The sequence below is a fragment of the Symphalangus syndactylus genome, chromosome 11, assembly GCF_028878055.3.
Source record: "Symphalangus syndactylus isolate Jambi chromosome 11, NHGRI_mSymSyn1-v2.1_pri, whole genome shotgun sequence".
Lineage (NCBI taxonomy): Eukaryota > Metazoa > Chordata > Mammalia > Primates > Hylobatidae > Symphalangus > Symphalangus syndactylus.
Window position 1 is genome coordinate 110449807 of NC_072433.2, and position 20135 is coordinate 110469941.

Here is a 20135-nt window from a genome sequence, read left to right on the forward strand (position 1 = left end):
TAGGCACCTTACTTACATTACCTCATTCCTCATGCAAAACTGAAAAGATGGTAAATATCAAGACTATATAAAATCAAGCCTCAAAAAGGCTAAGTAACTTGCCTAAGTTGAAGGAGCTAGAAAATAGAATGAGATTCCAACTCAAATCTATCTTATTCCAAACTCATTAAGAGGCAAGAGAGCATTATATGGGAAAAAGAGAATATTAAAAATGACCACATGGTCAGAAATACTTGGGCCATTAACTAGCTGTAAGATCTTCCTAAGACTTGGTTTCCTTATCTCTAAAATGAAAATGATCAACTCTAAGATTGTGGTAGGATTAAACGCAAAATACTCAGAGTGGGTGGCACAATGTCTATTATACAAAGCATTACACCGTAAGTAATCAATAAATATGAACAATTATGCCTTCCTAAGGAGGATAAAAGTGTTAAAACAGTGATTTAAAATTCAGCTGGGCATGGTGGCTCACGACTGTAATCCCAGCACTTTAGGAGGCCAAGGCAGGAGGATCACCTGAGGTCAAGAGTTTGAGACCAACCTGGTGAATACGGTGAAACCCCATCTCTACTAAAAATATAAAAACTGGCCAGGAGTGATGGCAGGTGCCTGTAATCCCAGCTACTCAGGAGAGTGAGGCAGGAGAATTGCTTCTACCGGGAAGGCAGAGGTTGTAGTGAGCTGAGACTGCACCACTGCACTTCAGCCTGGGTGACAAGAGCGAGGCTCCATCTCAAAAAAATAAAAATAAAAAATAAAATGCTTTGCAAATATGGTAACAATGCCGTGAAAATACAGTACATTCCTAATTATCTGACATATGGACAAGAGTGTTCTGATGTGGTTAATAAAAAGGCAATAGATATCTGGCTTTCCCTGCAACTAGAGTGGCATATTAAATTATAACAATCCACAAGCAGAGCTTTAAGAAGAGAAGAAAAATATGGAAACTGATATAAAGGCAAAAGTACGTATGTATCAATGAAGAAATTTACAGTATCAAATTAGGAGAGAGAGAGTAAATGTTCAAAGAACACCAAGTTCTTTACATAGTGGGGATGAATTCAGTGTGACAAAGTAAACACATTTCCTGAGAAAAATCTTTACCTGATGTACCTTGCAAGTCAAATTTGCATGTATTTGCAAGTCAAATAAAAAGGTGGCCACTAATTGCATATTTCATTTGTGAATGTGGATTACATGGACATTTTGTTCCTCTAAGAAAGTAAATAAGGCCGGGCATGGTGGTTCACACCTGGAATCCCAGCACCTTGCAAGGCTGAGGTGGGAGGATCATTTGAGGCCAGGAGTTCGAGACCAGCCTGAGCAGCATAGTGAAACCCTGTCTCTACAAAAAATTTAAAAATTAGCTGGGTGTGGTGGCACATGCCTGTAATCTCAGCTACTCGGGAGGCTGAGGCAGAAGGATCAACTGACTCTTGGAGCTTGAGGCTACAGTGACGTATGATCATGCCAAGGCACTCCAGGCTGGGCAACAAAGAAAGACCTGTCTCTTAGGGGAAAAAGTGGGGAGCCGAATACTCTGATAAAAATTGTACAGTTATAAACCATCTTATCTATTTTTATAAGTATTAATTCATTTCAGCTACTATAGAGCAACATAATGTCAAGAAAAATAGACCAAGTTGATGGCAGAGGAGGGAAAAAAAAAAAAAAAGGGAAGTGGAGTTGAGAAGGACAGCGGAATAACAGCTAGTTTTGTGTTGGGCCGCTGTTGGGAAGAAGGCAATCTACCATGAGCCCTGAGCATCCCTGCACATTCTTGCAGAGTATGGCAAGACTGCAAGGCCCAGACCACTCTTTTACTCAGCCCATTTCCCAGGGTTGTTTAAGCAGCTTGAGAGATAAGGTAATGTGTCTTCTTGGACAAAGACTAGGCCTGCTTACTGCTTACAATAAAAGTGGCAGGTTCCCCAAATTCAGTTTCCTCAGCTGTGATAAAACCCACTATGTGCAGAGCAACCACCTGGGCCCCTCTGTGTAGTCCCTATGGGACTTGGGGTAAGGGCAACTGAAGGAAATATACCAATATTCATGTTCTTGCTCTGCTAAGCGTAATAAATTCCTTGGTTTCTGATCCAAGAACCTGTGTCTCTGCTAGCATCCATGATAGTAATAGCTTAATTTATTAGTTTATAAATAAGATAAAATAGTAGGCATTAAAATAGTGGCAGAAAGTATTCCTGACATTGTAAGTTTCTTCAAAAAGTAAATTGTTCACAAATTTAAAAATCCTTTCATGTCAGTCCTTACAATGCCACACAGTACAATGGAAAACAATGTTAACTGATGGCCATTCTCCTAAATCCTGAGAGATTTATTCTCTTACAATCAAGATCATCAAAACCTATTTTTTCTAAATTAAAAAGTTTTCTTTCTCGTATGAAAGAAAACATGTTTTGAACTAATTTTTCAAAAGTTAAAAAAAAGTCTACTTGCAAGTCTTTTTAATACCTGAAAGGTAAAATGTTTTACATAATGTTTTCAAATTATTCATAAGTCACCAATCTCATGGAAAGTCTCACCTGTTCCAACTGGGTGGCAAATGCTATGGTCACTGACATAATAAAGGAGTCAGTACAATATTCTGCTGGTCCAATCTGATGGTAGCCTCCCTCTTCATTCAGCACAGCCACAATGTCCCTGGGGTCAAGTCCAGCCAGGATGGCAGGTACTTTACAGAGAAAAGCACGATTAAATTACATTGTAGTCTGTCATAAACCATTATAAGATTTTTAAAACTGATCATAATTTGCTTGGTAATTTTCATGAATACAGTTAATAGCTAATAAGGTTTCCTTTACTCTCTTACATACTCACCAAAGAAACCTTACTTAACCAGCATTTTCTTTCTGTATATAAAAGCAAAATTCTGAAGTAACATCTTTAAAACCTTAAGGTAATAAACCACATAGAAAAGGCATCTAACAGAGGTTTTACAGTGAATCTACAGTGGAAAGTGAATAAGCTAGATATGGCTAAGAAGAAAAGGGTAGCTGAACAGGGAATGGGGGAATAAAAAAGAGTGTTCTAGACAGACGGGACAGTACGTACAAAAACACAGAAGCAAGAGAAAGCATGTGTGAGAAAACTGACACAGGCGTAGGGTGCCAGATCACAGAGTGAGAACCGACATACAGAGGGAGGTGGGACTAGATAAGCAGAGGCCATATCATACAGTCTTTCTGTATGCTACCCAGAAACATTTTTGGATAGTTTTCTAAGAATAAGAGAAAATCATGAAACTAGTTTTGAGAAGAAAACTGACAGATAGGCTTTAGTATGCGGAGACTGAAGAGGGACAGGGTTTTTGAATTGATTTAAAAACCAAAAAACATACACAACTAAAATAAGTGACAATATCCAATGTTGAGGAGAATACAGGAAAGTGAGTGCTCTTAATGTTGGCAGTTATAAAATAGAATAACCTATTAGAGGGTGATGTATCAGGGCCTATCAAAATTTTACATGTGTATACCCTATAAACAAGCAATCCTTCTTCTAGGAGTTAATCCTAAAGAGTTGTGCTTACAGTAGCACTAGCTGAAAACAGTATAATAATTAAGAGCACAGATATCTAAGTCACATAGACCAAGGTTCCAATCCCAGTTCTGTCCTTCACTTGTTGCACAGGGAACCCATATCTATCTCTTTTAGTCTCCATTTTTTTTTTCTAAAAAGCTTTTATAGAGTTGTTGAAAGATCAAATAATGAAAGCAAAGCATTTAGCACAGCCTCTGACCCATTAAGCACTTTAATAAAGGTAGCCATTATATAATAAGGCCAATAGAGCTTAGAAGTTAAAATAACTATGAAATGTTCTCACTGACAGGGGAGTTACAAATAGGGTGAAGGTGAAAACTAGAATAAAACTTGCGGTGTTGGAATGGAATTGAAGGTGTCAATCTGAATTGATAATATATATATTGAAGCGTCTATATACATATATATAGAACAGCATCAATTCAGATATTATATATACACACATATATATATACACATATATACATACATATATATACACACATACATATGGTTTTTTGTTTTTGCAGAGCTAGGTGAGGTTTTATTTTGGACCAAAAAAAAAAGCAATTGAATTGTTTTGTAGCTGGAGGCATGGGCAAGCGGGGGTCCCCAGGTAGTAAACTCCCCCGCGAGTGGACTGAGGGCTAGGGCTGAGCCTCAGGTGGGCCTCCTGTTCCCAGTGCTACCCTGCATAGCGCCTCCCTTCCAGGCTCTGGGGCAGCGCAGGAGGGGTAGGCTGGGAGGGGCTGCCGCGGCTGTTCACTTGGGCAGGACGTCAGACGACTCGGACACCAGCTTCCCATCACGTGTCTCGATCTTCGTCACAACCATGGCCCTGGAAGAGTTGGTGCAGCTGAAGGAGCTGGAGCCCGCGCCAGAGCCAAAGCTGGAGCCCAGGCCGTAGCTGAGACCGGGGCTTGTGAGGCCCCCATAGGCCGAGCTCAGACCACCTGCATAGCCGCTGGTGGTCTTCGTATGAATACTCATGTTCTGCATCCCAGACTCCAGCAGGCTCTCCTCGCCCTCCAGCAGCTTCCTGTAGGTGGCGATCTCGATGTCCAGGGCCAGCTTGACGTTCATCAGCTCCTAGTACTCCCGCAGCTGCCGCCTGAGGTTGTTGATGCAGCTCTCGAACATGTTGTCCATGTTGCTCCTGGCCGTCTTCCGCTGCTGCAGGAGGCTCCACTTGGTCTCCAGCATCTTGTTCTGCTGCTCTAGGAACCGTACCCTGTCTATGAAGGAGGCAAACTTGCTGTTGAGGGTCTTGATCTGCTCCTTCTCTGGGGCGCGCACAGCCTGGATGTTGGGGTCCAAGTCCAGGACAAGGGGACTCAGCAGGCTCTGGTTGACCGTGACTGCGGTGATGCCTCCCATGCTGCTGGCCCCACCATAGCCACCGCCCAGGACACCCCGAAAGCTGCTGCTGCCCACTCGGGAGAAGCTCGAGGAGCTGATGCGGGTACTGGGCCCACTTGTGTAGGAGCGGCTGCTGAAGGCCTGGGGGCCAGAGGTGGACACCTTGTATGACTTCTGCGTCACCCTGATGGACATGGTGGAGGAAGGAGTGGAGGCAGGTGGGCCAAACCAGGCAGAGATCCTAGAAAGGGCGGAGAAGCTGCTTCTTGGTCTGTTTTTTGTCTTTAATTGAGACAGAGTCTCGCTCTGTCACCCAGGCTGCAGTGGATCTTGGCTTACTGCAACCTCCGTCCCCCGGGTTCAAGCAATTCTGCTGCCTCAGTCTCCTGAGTAGCTGGGATTACAGGCTTGTGCCACCAAGCCAGGCTAATTTTTTGTATTTTTAGTAGAGAAGGGGTTTCACCATGTTGGCCAGGCCAGTGTCAAACTCCTGGCCTCAAGTGATCCACCTGCCTCAGCCTCCCAAAGTGCTGGAACAGGCGTGAGCCACCATGCCTGGCCCAGGTCAATGTATATTGATAAATACAAGCAAAATGGTGTATATGTGCTTTGGTTTCAGTGTGTCCCATCCAAAACTCAGGTGTTGAAACTTAATGGCCAATGTGATGGTATTAGGAGATATGGTCTTAAACAGGTGATTAGGTCATGAGAGCTCCTCCCTAATGAATGAGATCAGGTGCCCTTATAAAAGGACTTGGTGGACAAAGTTCCTCTCTTGCTCTTCAGCCTTCTAATATGTGAGGATGTAGGACAAAGTCCCTCACCAGATGCCAGTGCCTGGATCTTGAACTTCCCAGCCTCCAGCACTGCGAGAAATAAATTTGTTCTTTATAAATTACCCAGTCTGTAGTATTCTATCATAGCAGCACAAAACAGGTAAGACCATATGTATATATACAAATGTGTGTATGTATTTATACGTGTGTGTACACAGATATGCACAAATTCCCTCACTTTGTCTACTGAAAGGGCCTGGGAGCAGTGACACCTCACTATCGGCTAACCTGCCTAGCACCTAGAACTTGGCTTCTAAAAATCATTCTTTACTAAAAGGAAGCAGGGCTCCTTAGAGAAATGGCTGAATCCAGAGCTGAGACAGGGTAAGCACAGGATACGCTTGGAACATCTTCTTGTGTCTGAAAATATTTCTTGATAAGTTCAAAGAATCATGGAGACATTCAAAAGGAAACAAAAGCAACTTAAAAGGGCTGCCCAAATCTGGGACAAATAATTAAGGGTAGTTAAATATTGTAAAACACTAAATAAAAAGAGAAAACTGTAAATTCAGACTGATATAAATAAACGAATTGAAGGTCTAATGAGAAATTGAATATATTCATAATTTCACAATTCTGCCCCACGAGAGTTATTAGTTACAAAGGAAAAAAGAGCAAGTTTACAGTTAAGAACACTCACACACAACACTTTAATCAAGTAATCAAAGTTAGCATTAGAAATAGGACAAATCAAAATTGTGCACCACCTGATAAGATGCAATGGGAAGAACATGGCATCTCTTCGATGACATTCCTGCCAAAGATGCATAAGCTAAATCTAAAATCAAACAAACTCAAGTCATGAAACAATCTACAAATTAACTGGCCTGCAATCTTCAAAATTTCAAGATCATGGAAAGATCAAGGAACTATTTCAGAATACACAGATATAACAATTCAATGTAACATCTAATTCTAAACTAAATCCTTTTCCTATAAAGGAAACTATTGGGAAAAGACAATTGGTAAAACAAAACTCAAATGAAATTAGGTGGTAGTAATGTATCAATGTTTCATTAACGTAATAAGGTTACATGTGTTAATATATTGATGTAAATTTCTCAGTTCTGATGGATATACCATGGTTATGAAGGAGAATGCTCTAATAAATACTCCAAATATTCAGGTACATTAGGTAGTAAATTCCTCTCAAATAATCCAAGGAAAAATATTCTTCTTCATAGCATACTTCCAACTTTTGGCGAAGACTGAGATTATTTCACAACGAAAACAAATTCTTAAAATTTTTTTTTCCACTGAGGGAAAAAATAATAAAGGCTCTAGAATGTGACTTCCAAGTTCACATCCTGACTTCACTACTTACAATGTATGCCATTTTGGCAAACACATCGCTGAAATTCAATTTTAACCATCTCTTGGGTTTATGGTGCCTAGAGGTCATCCAAAAGAAGATGTCTAGGAGGCAAGTGATATTTGGGTCCAAAGGCCTAAGTGGGGTTCTTCGGCACAGAAGAGTATGATTGTATGACTGATGCCTGGTAAATAAATAATATTGCATTGGAAGAGTGTATACAGAACGAGAAGAAATTTCTTTAATATATAAAGGTTGAGAAGAGAATGAAAAGGCTAAAAGGAAGTTAAGAAGTACTGGTAAGAGAAGAAGCTGAGGAAAAGTTATTGTTAAAATACTGAATTATAATATCTTCTCAATTCAAAAGGTAATTCTCAACTCAGAATTAAACTTTTAGGACAAGACAACTATTTATAAATTCACTGAACTAAGAATATATGTGCCAATACAAACAGCACTATTAACATTAGTTTTCCACATATGTCTGGGACATTCCATGCAACATGACTGAAGCATAGTAGAATACCAATTGTATGATTTCAATTTCACTATTTGTTTTTCTCACTTCCAGAAGACACCTTCTTCCTCTATGGAAAAAGTTTACACAAGAGATGTAATCACAAAATATTAGAGTAGGAAAGAACTTTAGAGACTATCTCATCCAATTCCATCATTTTACCTAAAAGAAAATAGGGACTGTAAAACACTGAAGAAGAAATATGCAGTCTGGCACATAGAACTTAGAAATCTTCATTTAGCAGGGGATGGAGCCAAGATGGCCAAATAGGAAAAGCTCCAGTGACTGCTCCCAGCGTGAGCAACGCAGAAGACGGGTGATTTCTGCATTTCCAATTGAGGCACCGGGTTCATCTCACCGGGGAATGCCAGACAGTGGGTGCAGGACAGTGGGTGCAGCGCACCGTGTGTGAGCCGAAGCAGGGCAAGGCATCGCCTCACCCAAGAAGTACAAGGGGTCAGAGAATTCCCTTTCCTAGTCAAAGAAAGGGGTGACAGATGGCACCTGGAAAATCGGGTCACTCCCACCCTATTACTGCGTTCTTCCAACAGGCTTAACAAACGGCACACCAGGAGATTATATCCCGCACCTGGCTCAGAGGGTACTACACCCATGGAGCTTCACTCACTGCTAGCACGGCACTCTGAGATTAAACTGCAAGGTGGCATTGAGGCTGGGGGAGGGGCACCCGCCATTGACCAGGCTTGAGTAGGTAAACAAAGCAGCAAGGAAGCTCGAACTGGGTGGAGCCCACCACAGCTCAAGGAGGCCTGCCTGCCTCTGTAGGCTCCACCTTTGGGGGCAGGGCACAGACAAACAAAAGACAGCAATAACCTCTGAAGACTTAAATGTCCCTGTCTGACAGCTTTGAAGAGAGTAGTAGTTCTCCCAGCACACAGCTTGACATCTGAGAACGGGCAGACTGCCTCCTCAAGTGGGTCCGTGACCCCCAAGTAGCCTAACTGGGAGGCACCTCCCAGTAGGGGCAGACTGACACCTCACGCAGCCGGGTACTCCTCTGAGACAAAACTTTCAGAGGAACGATGAGGCAGCAGCATTTGCGGTTCACCAATATCCACTGTTCCGCAGCCACCGCTGCTGATACCCAGGCAAACAGGATCTGGAGTGGACCTCCAGTAAACTCCAACAGACCTGCAGCTGAGGGTCCTGACTGTTAGAAGGAAAACTAACAAACAGAAAGGACATCCACACCAAAACCCCATCTGTACATTACCATCATCAAAGACCAAAGGTAGATAAAACCACAAAGATGGGGAAAAAACAGAGCAGAAAAACCAGAAACTCTAAAAAGCAGAGCACCTCTCCTCCTCCAAAGGAACGCACCTCCTCACCAGCAACGGAACAAAGCTGGATGGAGAATGGATTTGACGAATTGAGAGAGGAAGGCTTCAGAAGATCAAACTAGTCCGAGCTAAAGGAGGAAGTTTGAACCAATGGAAAAGAAGTTAAAAACTTTGAAAAAACATTAGACGCATGGATAACTAGAATGACCAATGCAGAGAAGTCCTTAAAGGACCCAACGGAGCTGAAAACCATGGCACGAGAACTACGTGACGAATGCACGAGCTTCAGTAACCACTGCGATCAACTGGAAGAAAGGGTATCAGAGATGGAAGACGAAATGAATGAAATGAAGCGTGAAGAGAAGTTTAGAGAAAAAAGAATAAAAAGAAACAAACAAAGCCTCCAAGAAATATGGGACTATGTGAAAAGACCAAATCTATGTCTAATTGGTGTACCTGAAAGTGATGGGGAGAATGGAACCAAGTTGGAAAACACTCTTCAGGATATTATCTAGGAGAACTTCCCCAATCTAGCAAGGCAGGCCAACATTCACATTCAGGAAATACAGAGAACGCCACAGAGATACTCCTCGAGAAGAGCAACTCCAAGACACATAATTGTCAGATTCACCAATGTTGAAATGGAGGAAAAAATGTTAAGGGCAGCCACAGAGAAAGGTCAGGTTACCCACCAAGGGAAGCCCATTAGACTAACAGCTGATCTCTCGGCAGAAACACTACAAGCCAGAAGAGAGTGGGGGCCAATATTCAACATTCTTAAAGAAAAGAATTTTCACCCAGAATTTCATATCCAGCCAAACTAAGCTTCATAAGTAAAGGAGAAATAAAATACTTTACAGACAAGCAAATGCTGAAAGATTTCGTCACCACCAGGCCTGCCCTACAAGAGCTCCTGAAGGAAGCACTAAACATGGAAAGGAACAACCGGTACCAGCCATTGCAAAAACATACCAAATTGTAAAGATCATCAAGGCTAGGAAGAAACTGCATCAACTAACAGGCAAAATTACCAGCTAACATCATAATGACAGGATCAAATTCACACATAACAATAGTAACCTTAAAAGTAAACAGGCTAAATGCTCCAATTAAAAGGCACAGACTGGCAAATTGGATAAAGAGTCAAGACCCATCAGTGTGATGTATTCAGGAAACCCATCTCACGTGCAGAGACACACATAGGCTCAAAATAAAGGGATGGAGTAAGATCTACCAAGCAAATGGAAACAAAAAAAAAAAGGCAGGAGTTGCAATCCTAGTCTCAGATAAAGCAGACTTTAAACCCACAAAGATCAGAAGAGACAAAGAAGGCCATTATATAATGCTAAAGGGATCAATTCAACAAGAACTAACTATCCTAAATATATATGCATCCAATACAAGAGCACCCAGATTCATAAAGCAGGTCCTTAGTGACCTACAAAGAGACTTAGACTCCCACACAATAATAATGGGAGACTTTAGCACCCCACTGTCAACATTAGATAGATCAACGAGACACAAAGTTAACAAGGATATCCAGGAATTGAACTCAGCTCTGCACCAAGTGGACCTAATAGACATCTACAGAACTCTCCACCCCAAATCAACAGAATATACATTCTTTTCAGCACCATACCACACCTATTCCAAAACTGACCACATAGTTGGAAGTAAAGCACTCCCCGGCAAATGTAAAAGAACAGAAATTATAACAAACTGTCTCTCAGACCACAGTGCAATCAAACCAGAACTCAGGATTACGAAACTCACTCAAAATCGCTCAACTACATGGAAACCGAACAACCTGCTCCTGAATGACTACTGGGGATATAACGAAATGAAGGCAGAAATAAAGATGTTCTTTGAAACCAACCAGAACAAAGACACAACATACCAGAATTTCTGGGTCACATTCGAAGCAGTGTGTAGAGGGAAATTTATAGCACTAAAGGCCCACAAGAGAAAGCAGGAAAGATCTAAAATTGACACCCTAACATCACAATTAAAAGAACTAGAGAAGCAAGAGCAAACACATTCAAAAGCTAGCAGAAGGCAAGAAATAACTAAGATCAGAGCAGAACTGAAGGAAATAGAGACACAAAAAACCCTTCAAAAAATCAATGAATCCAGAAGCTGGTTTTTTGAAAAGATCAACAAAACTGATAGACAGCTATCAAGATTAATAAAGAAGAAAAGAGAGAAGAATCAAATAGAAGCAATAAAAAATGACAAAGGGGATATCACCACCAATCCCACAGAAATACAAACTACCATCAGACAATACTATAAACACCTCTGTGCAAATAAACTAGAAAATCTAGAAGAAATGGATAAATTCCTTGACACATACACTCTCCCAAGACTAAACCAGGAAGAAGTTGAATCTCTGAATAGACCAATAACAGGCTCTGAAATTGAGGCGATAATTAATAGCTTACCAACCAAAAAAAGTCCAGGACCAGATGGATTCACAGCCGAATTCTACCAGAGGTACAAGGAGGAGATGGTACCATTCCTTCTGAAACTATTCCAATCAACAGAAAAAGAAGGAATCCTCCCTAACTCATTTTATGAGGCCAGCATCATCCTCATACCAAAGCCTGGCAGAGACACAACAAAAAAACAGAATTTTAGACCAACATCCTTGATGAACATGGATGCAAAAATCCTTAATAAAATACTGGCAAACTGAATCCAGCAATACATCAAAAAGCTTACCCACCATGATGAAGAGGGCTTCATCCCTGGGATGCAAGGCTGGTTCAACATACGCAAATCAATAAATGTAATCCAGCATATAAACAGAACCAAAGACAAAAATCATGATTATCTCAATAGATGCAGAAAAGGCCTTTGACAAAATTCAACAACGCTTCGTGCTAAAAACTCTCAATAAATTAGGTATTGATGGGACGTATCTCAAAATAATAAGAGCTATCTATGACAAACCCACAGCCAATATCATACTGAATGGGCAAAAACTGGAAGCATTCCCTTGGAAAACTGGCACAAGACAGGGATGCCCTCTCTCACCACTCCTATTCAACATAGTGTTGGAAGTTCTGGCCAGGGCAATCAGGCAGGAGAAGGAAATAAAGGGCATTCAATTAGGAAAAGAGGAAGTCAAATTGTCCCTGTTTGCAGATGACATGATTGTATATCTAGAAAACCCCATTGTCTCAGCCCAAAATCTCCTTAAGCTGATAAGCAACTTCAGCAAACTCTCAGGATACAAAATCAATGTACAAAAATCACAAGCATTCTTATACACCAATAACAGACAAACAGCCAAATCATGAGTGAAGTCCCATTCACAATTGCTTCAAAGAGAATAAAATACCTAGGAATCCAACTTAAAAGGGATGTGAAGAACCTCTTCAAGGAGAACTACAAACCACTGCTCAATGAAATAAACGAGGATACAAACAAATGGAAGAACATTCCATCCTCATGGGTAGGAAGAATCAGTATCGTGAAAATGGCCATACTGCCCAAGGTAATTTATAGATTGAATGCCATCCCCATCAAGCTACCAATGACTTTCTTCACAGAATTGGAAAAAACTACTTGAAAGTTCATATGGAACCAAAAAAGAGCCCGCATTGCCAAGTCAATCCTAAGCCAAAAGAACAAAGCTGGAGGCATCACCCTACCTGCCTTCAAACTATACTACAAGGCTACAGTAACCAAAACAGCATGGTACTGGTACCAAAACAGAGATATAGACCAATGGAACAGAACAGAGCCCTCAGAAATAATGCCGCATATCTACAACTATCTGATCTTTGACAAACTTGACAAAAACAAGCAATGGGGAAAGGATTCCCTACTTAATAAATGGTGCTGGGAAAACTGGCTAGCCATATGTAGAAAGCTGAAACTCGATCCCTTCCTTACACCTTATACAAAAATTAATTCAAGATGGATTAAAGACTTAAATGTTAGACCTAAAACCATAAAAACCCTAGAAGAAAACCTAGGCAATACCATTCAGGACATAGGCATGGGCAAGGACTTCATGTCTGAAACACCAAAAGCAATGGCAACAAAAGCCAAAATTGACAAATGGGATCTCATTAAACTAAAGAGCTTCTGCACAGCAAAAGAAACTACCATCAGAGTGAACAGGCAACCTACACAATGGGAGAAAATTTCTGCAACCTACTCATCTGACAAAGGGCTAATATCCAGAATCTACAATGAACTCAAACAAATTTACAAGAAAAAAACAAACAACCCCATCAAAAAGTGGGCGAAGGATATGAACAGACAATTCTCAAAAGAAGACATTTATGAAGCCAAAAAACACATGAAAAAATGCTCATCATCACTGGCCATCAGAGAAATGCAAATCAAAACCACAATGAGATACCATCTCACACCAGTTAGAATGGCCATCATTAAAAAGTCAGGAAACAACAGGTGCTGGAGAGGATGTGGAGAAATAGGAACACTTTTACACTGCTGGTGGGACTGTAAACTAGTTCAACCATTGTGGAAGACAGTGTGGCGATTCCTCAGTGATCTAGAACTAGAAATACCATTTGACCCAGCCATCCCATTACTGGATATATACCCAAAGGACTATAAATCATGCTGCTATAAAGACACATGCACACGTATGTTTACTGCGGCACTATTCACCATAGCAAAGACTTGGAACCAACCCAAATGTCCAACAATGACAGACTGGATTAAGAAAATGTGGCACATATACACCATGGAATACTATGCAGCCATAAAAAATGATGAGTTCATGTCCTTTGTAGGGACATGGATGAAGCTGGAAACCATCATTCTCAGCAAACTATCACAAGGACAAAAAACCAAACACTGCATGTTCTCACTCATAGGTGGGAATTGAACAATGAGAACACATGGACACAGGAAGGGGAACACCACACACCGGGGACTGTTGTGGGGTGGGGGGTGGGGGGAGGGACAGCATTAGGAGATATATCTAATGCTAAATGACGAGTTAATGGGTGCAGCACACCAACATGGCACATGTATACATATGTCAGAAACCTGCACGTTGTGCACATGTACCCTAAAACTTAAAGTATAATAATAATAAAAAAAAAAACAAAAAATAAAAAATATATTTTTAAAAAAGCCCTAATAGCAAATAAAAAGCTGAATGAACTAAAAATTAACAACTCCTCATAGATCTGTCAGAGAAGTGAGGTCTCAGGAAAACTGCTGCTCCCCAAAACTAAGGTAACAGACAGGGAGCTACAGAGAATCACAATTTTGGAACAGAAAGAGCCAATGCAGGGAGTAGGAAAACCTGAGCTGGGATGGATTGCTAGTGGCTTGGTGTGAACCAGCCTGAGAGATAAAAACTCCAGGGGGACCCAGTCACAAGGGAGCCCCACACTTTTGGGACTTTTACCTCCAGGAGCTCTACCAGGTCCTCACAGTGAGTATCAGAGAAAAGTTCCCTCATTCTCCTGGCATAGGGAAGAGAAAAGAAACCATTCTGAAACATGCCAGACAATTCTGTTCTTGTTAACAAGGCCTGCCCTCGGAGAAACTATTTGCCAGAGCCTAACCTGTTGAGGTTCTAGCAGAGCCTAACTGACCAGGGAGAAGAGAAATACCCAACTCCAGCTGCCTCTGGTCTTCCACGCAAGGGAAAGGAATACACAACGCCAGCCCCTCCAGACACTCTGCCCCATCTAAGGGGAGAAAAAACTGAGAAGCAATGGTGAAGTTCAGACCCAAGGGGCACAGTCTCAGTAAAAGACTGAGACCTAACCATAAGGCTATACAATGCTTCCCCTTCCCAACTCCTGACCACTACATTACTAAGGCCTATTTACAGCAGTTCCTTTTGCCCCATACATCATGTCCAGCTTGCAACAAAAAATTGCAAGGCATACTAAAAGGAAAAAGTAAAAACACAGTTTGAAGAGACTAAACAAGCATCAGAACTAAAGTCAGATATGGCAGGAATGTTGGAATTATCAAAACAGAAAAAATTTTTAACTATGATTAATATGCCTTCTAAGGCTTTCACGAAAAAAATAGCATACAAGAACAGAGAGATAATGGGAGCACAAAGATGGTAAAGTGTAAGAAAGAATAAAAAAGGAATGCTAGAGACAAAAAATACTAAAACAGAAATGAATGGCTATGAGAATTGGTTCATTAGTAGGTGGGACACAGGCTGAGGAAAGAATCTCTGAGCTTAATATGACAATAGGAATTTTCAAAACTGGAACATCAAGAGAAAAAAGACTGGGGGGAAAAAAACCACAGAACAGAACAGAACAGAACATCTCAGAACTGTGAGATAACTAAAAATGGTGTAATAAACACAGACTGGGAATACCATAAGCAAAAAGAGAGAAAGGAACAGAAGAAATATTTGAAGCAATAATTACTGAGAATTTCCCCCAATTAATGTCACACACTAAACCACAGATTCAGGAAGCTCAGAGAACACTGAGCAGGATAAATGCCAAAAAAAAAAAAAAAAAAAAACTTGCTGCTAGGCATCCCATATTAAAATATCAGAAAATCAAAGCTACAGAAAAAATATGGAAAGAAGCCAAATGGGAAAAAAATCTTACCTCTAAGGGACCAAAGATAAGAATTACATCCAATTTCTCAGAAGCCATGCAAGCAAAAAGGGTAGAGTGAAGTATTTACAATGTTGAGAAAAAAAAAAAAAAAACCACCAACCTAGAATTCTGTGCCCAGTGAAATTATCCTTCAAAAGTAAAGGAGAAATAAAAACTCTCAGACAAATAAAAATTGAGAGCATTTGTTGCCAGTAGACCTGTGTGCAAGAAATATTAAAAAGTTCTTCACAGACAAGAAAAATGGCATGGGTAAGAAGCTCAGATCTACACAAAGAAATGAACAACATCAGAGAATAAATGAAAGTAAAATAAAAACTTTTATTTTTTATTCTTAATTGATCTAACAGATTAAGGTTCTTCAATTATTATGTGTGTGTGTGCACTCATGTGCGTGTGTATGCTGATGTATAACTGAAATGAAAGCAATGATACAAGGGACAAGAAGGAGGGATTAGTAATATTTTATTTTAAAACACCTAAAACAACCTGTGAAGCAGTGTAGTGTTATTTGAAGCTGGACCTTCAAAGTAAAAGCAGTATACTGTTATTTGAAATTTGTAAATGTATAGTGCAAACTCTAGGGCAACCACAAAAAAAACAAAAACAAAAAAGTATAACTGATATGCAAGAAAGAGAAAATTAAATTAAATTAAAACCACAAATGTGGGAAAAGAGTAACAGACAAAAACAGGAATAAGAAAGAGAAACAAATATAAAACACTAACAAATAAGGTTATTCACGCAACTATATTAATAATCACCTTGAACATCAATAGTTTAAATGCACCAGTTAAAAAACAGATTGTCAGAGTGGATCAAAAAAACATGATCCAACTATATGTTATCTACAAGAAACCCACTTTAAATATAAAAAGAAATATAGATTAAAAGCTGTACTAATCAAAAGAAAATGGTGTAGTTATATTAATTTCAGACAGAACAGACTTCAGACCAAATAAAGTTAACAGGGAAAGGAGGAATATTACATGATGATAAAGCAGTCAATTCTGCAAAAAGACAAAATAATTTCTAATGTGAATGCACCTAACAGAGTTATCAAAATACATGCAGCAAAAACTAAGAGAACTGCAAAGAGAAATAGTTGAATCCAACTTGGAGACTTTAACACACACTATCAAAAATGGACAGATCCAACAGGCAGAAAATCATTGACATAATTGAACTCAACATTATCAATCAACTGGATGCAATGGATATCTATAGACCACTTCAAAGAACGACAGCTGAATACACATTCTTCTCAAGCTTACATAGAAAGTTTACAAAGACAGAGCAATTCTGGGCCATAAAACACACCTTAACAAGTTTAAGAACAGAATTGTGTCTGCTCTCAGGCTACATAAACTAGAAATCAGTAACAGAGATAGCTGGAAAAATCCCAAAATACTTGGAGATTAAGCAATATACTTCTAAATAACACATGAGTTAAAAAAAAATCTCAAGAGAAATTTAAAATATCTTGAACTAAATGAAAATGAAAATGAAAACACAACGAAGATTGTGAGATGCAATTTTTATCTGTCTGAGAGTTTTTATTTCTCCTTCACTTTTGAAGGATAATTTCGCTGGGCACAGAAATTGTGACACGCAATGAAAGCAGTGCTTAGAGGAAGATTTATAGCATTAAATGCATATGTTTGTTAGAAAAGAAGATCTAAAATCAAACATCTAAGCTTCCACCTTAGGAAACCAGAAAAAGAAGAGCAAATTAGGTACAAGTAAGCAGAAGATAATAATAAAAATTAGAGCAAATCAATGGAACTGAAGACAGGAAATCAATAGAGAAAAATTAACAAAATCAAAAGCTGGTTCTCTGAAAAGATAAAATCAATAACCCTCTAGCCAGGCTCAATAAAAAAAAAAAAAAAAAAAAAAGAAAGGATACAAATTACCAATATCAGAAATGAAAGATGGGATCACTACAGAGCCTATGGGTATTAAAATAATAATAAAGGAATACTATGAAGATGTCTAGGCCCACAAATTTGATAATCTAGATGAAATAGACCAATTCGTTGAAAGACACAATATGGCCGGGCGCGGTGGCTCACGCTTGTAATCCCAGCACTTTGGGAGGCCGAGGCGGGCGGATCATGAGGTCAGGAGATCGAGACCACGGTGAAACCCCGTCTCTACTAAAAATACAAAAAAAATTAGCCGGGCGTGGTGGCGGGCGCCTGTAGTCCCAGCTACTCGGAGAGGCTGAGGCAGGAGAATGGCATGAACCTGGGAGGCGGAGCTTGCAGTGAGCCGAGATTGCGCCACTGCACTCCAGCCTGGGCGACAGAGCAAGGCTCCGTCTCAAAAAAAAAAAAAAAAAAAAAAGAAAGACACAATATGCCAAAACTCATACAAGAGTAAACAGGTAATCTGAATAGGCCTATATCTATTAAAGAAATTGAGTCAATAATCAATAACCTTCCCAAACAGAAAGCACCAGGTCTAGAGATCACTGGTGAATTCCACCAAACATTTAAGGAAGAAATTATACCAATTCTGTATAATCTCTTTCAGAAGATAGAAACATAGAGAATACTTCCTAACTCATTCTATGAGGCCAGCATCATCCTAATACCAAAATCAAAGACATTACAATAAAGAAAAGAAAACAACAAAAAATACAGACCAATATCTCTCATGAACACAAATGCAAAAATGTTCAACAAAACGTTAGCGAATCAAATCCATCAGTGTATAAAAAGAATTATAGGCCGGGCATGGTGGCTCACACCTGTAATTCCAACACTTTGGGAGGCTGGGGTGGGAGGATCACTTGAGCCCAGGAGTTCGAGACCAGTCTTGGCAACATAGGGAGATTCCATCTCTACAAAAAGTTTTTAGAAAGAAAAATAATTATACACCATGATCAAGTGGGATTTATCCCAGGTATGCAAGGCTGGTTCAACATTCAAAAATCAATTAATGTAATCCATAACATCAACAGCCTAATGAAGAAAAAGAAAATCACATAATCTTATCAACAGATGCGGAAAAAGTATTTGACAAAATCCATTATCTATTAATGATAAAAACTCTCAATAAACCAGAATTAGAAGGAAACTTCCTCAACTTAATAAAGAATATTTAAAAACCTACAGCTAACATTATACTTAATAATGAAAAACCTGAAGCATTCAAGATCAGGTACAAGACAAGGATGTCCCCTCTCACCAGTCCTTTTCAACATCATACTTAGAGCCTTACTAATGGAAAAGAAAAGGAAATAAAAAGTATACAGATTAGGAAAAAAGAAATATAACTGTCTTTGTTCACAGAGGACATGATTACATAAAAAATCTGTAGAAAGAATCAACAACAACAACAAAAAGAATTTAAAAAAAGGCCAGGTGTGGTGGCTCATGCCTGTAATCCCAGCACTTTGGGAGGCAGAGGCAGGCGGATCACCTGAGGTCAGTAGTTTGAGACCAGCCTGGCCAATGTAGTGAAACCCTCTCTCTACTAAAATACAAAAATTAGCCAGACATGGTGGCATACACCTGTAGTCCCAGCTACTCAGGAGGCTGAGGAAGGAGAAGCTCTTGAACCCGGGAGATGGGGCTGCGGTAAGCCAAGATCACACCATTGCACTCCAGCCTGGATGACAGAGTGAGATCCTGTCTCAAAAAAACAAAACAAGCAAAAAAAAAACCACACACACACACACACAAGTGATTATACAAGATACAAAGTTAATACACAAGTCAACAGCTTTCTTATATGCCCGCAATGAACAAATAAAATTTACATGAACACCCCCAAAAATAAAGAACTCGGATATAAATCTAACAAAATATGTAAGATCTATATGAAGAAAACTATAAAACTCTGATAAAAGAAATCATAGAACTAAATAAATGGAGACAGTGCATGTTCACAAATAGGAAGACTCAATATTGTCAAGAGGTCAGTTCTTCCCAACTTGATCTACAGATTCAACACAATCCCAATAAAAATCCCAGCAAGTTATTTTGTAGATACTGACCAATTAATTCTTAAGTTTATATGGAGAAGCAAAAGAACCAGAAGAGCCAATTCAATATTGAAGAAAAAGAATAGAGTCAGAGGACTGACACTGACTTCAAGTCTTACTTGAAGCTACAGTAATCAAGACGGTGTTGCACTGACAAACAGACAAACAGATCAATGGAACATAATAAAGAGACCAGAAATAGACTCTCATAAGTCAAGTCAACTGATCTTTGACAAAGGAGCAAAGGCAACGCAATGGAGCAAAGGAAGTCTTTTCAACAAATGGTGCTGGAGCAACTGGACATCTACATGCAAAAAGTGAGTCTAGACACAGACCTTTCAACCTTTTCAAAAATTAACTCAGAATGGATTACAGACCTAAATGTAAAGTGCGAAACTGTAAAAGTCCTAGAAGATAACAAAGGTGAAACCTAGATGGCCTTGGGTGGTGGCAACAATTTTTCAGATACAACTACAAAGGCACAATCCATGAATGCAACAACTCATAAGTTGGACTTCATTAAAATTTAAAACTTCTGCTCTGGGAAAGACAATGTCAAGAGAATGAGAAGATAAGCCACATACTGGGAAAACGTATTTGTAAAATACATATCTGATAAAGAACTATTATCCAAAATATACAAAGAACTCTTAAAATTCAACAAGAAAATGAACAAC

The 20135-nt window shown here is 39.7% G+C and overlaps 1 protein-coding gene across 4 annotated transcripts in view; it reads right to left on the bottom strand.

The window, feature by feature from the left end:
• The window catches only part of CEP120 (centrosomal protein 120), an 85071-nt gene that overhangs the window by 49909 nt on the left and 15027 nt on the right, over positions 1 to 20135 (bottom strand). For all 4 annotated transcript variants that reach the window (XM_055298976.2, XM_055298977.1, XM_055298978.1 and 1 more), the window contains exon 5: positions 2550 to 2698. In XM_055298976.2, coding sequence (XP_055154951.1) covers positions 2550 to 2698 — 149 coding nt within the window. The remainder of the gene's footprint in view (positions 1 to 2549; positions 2699 to 20135) is intronic.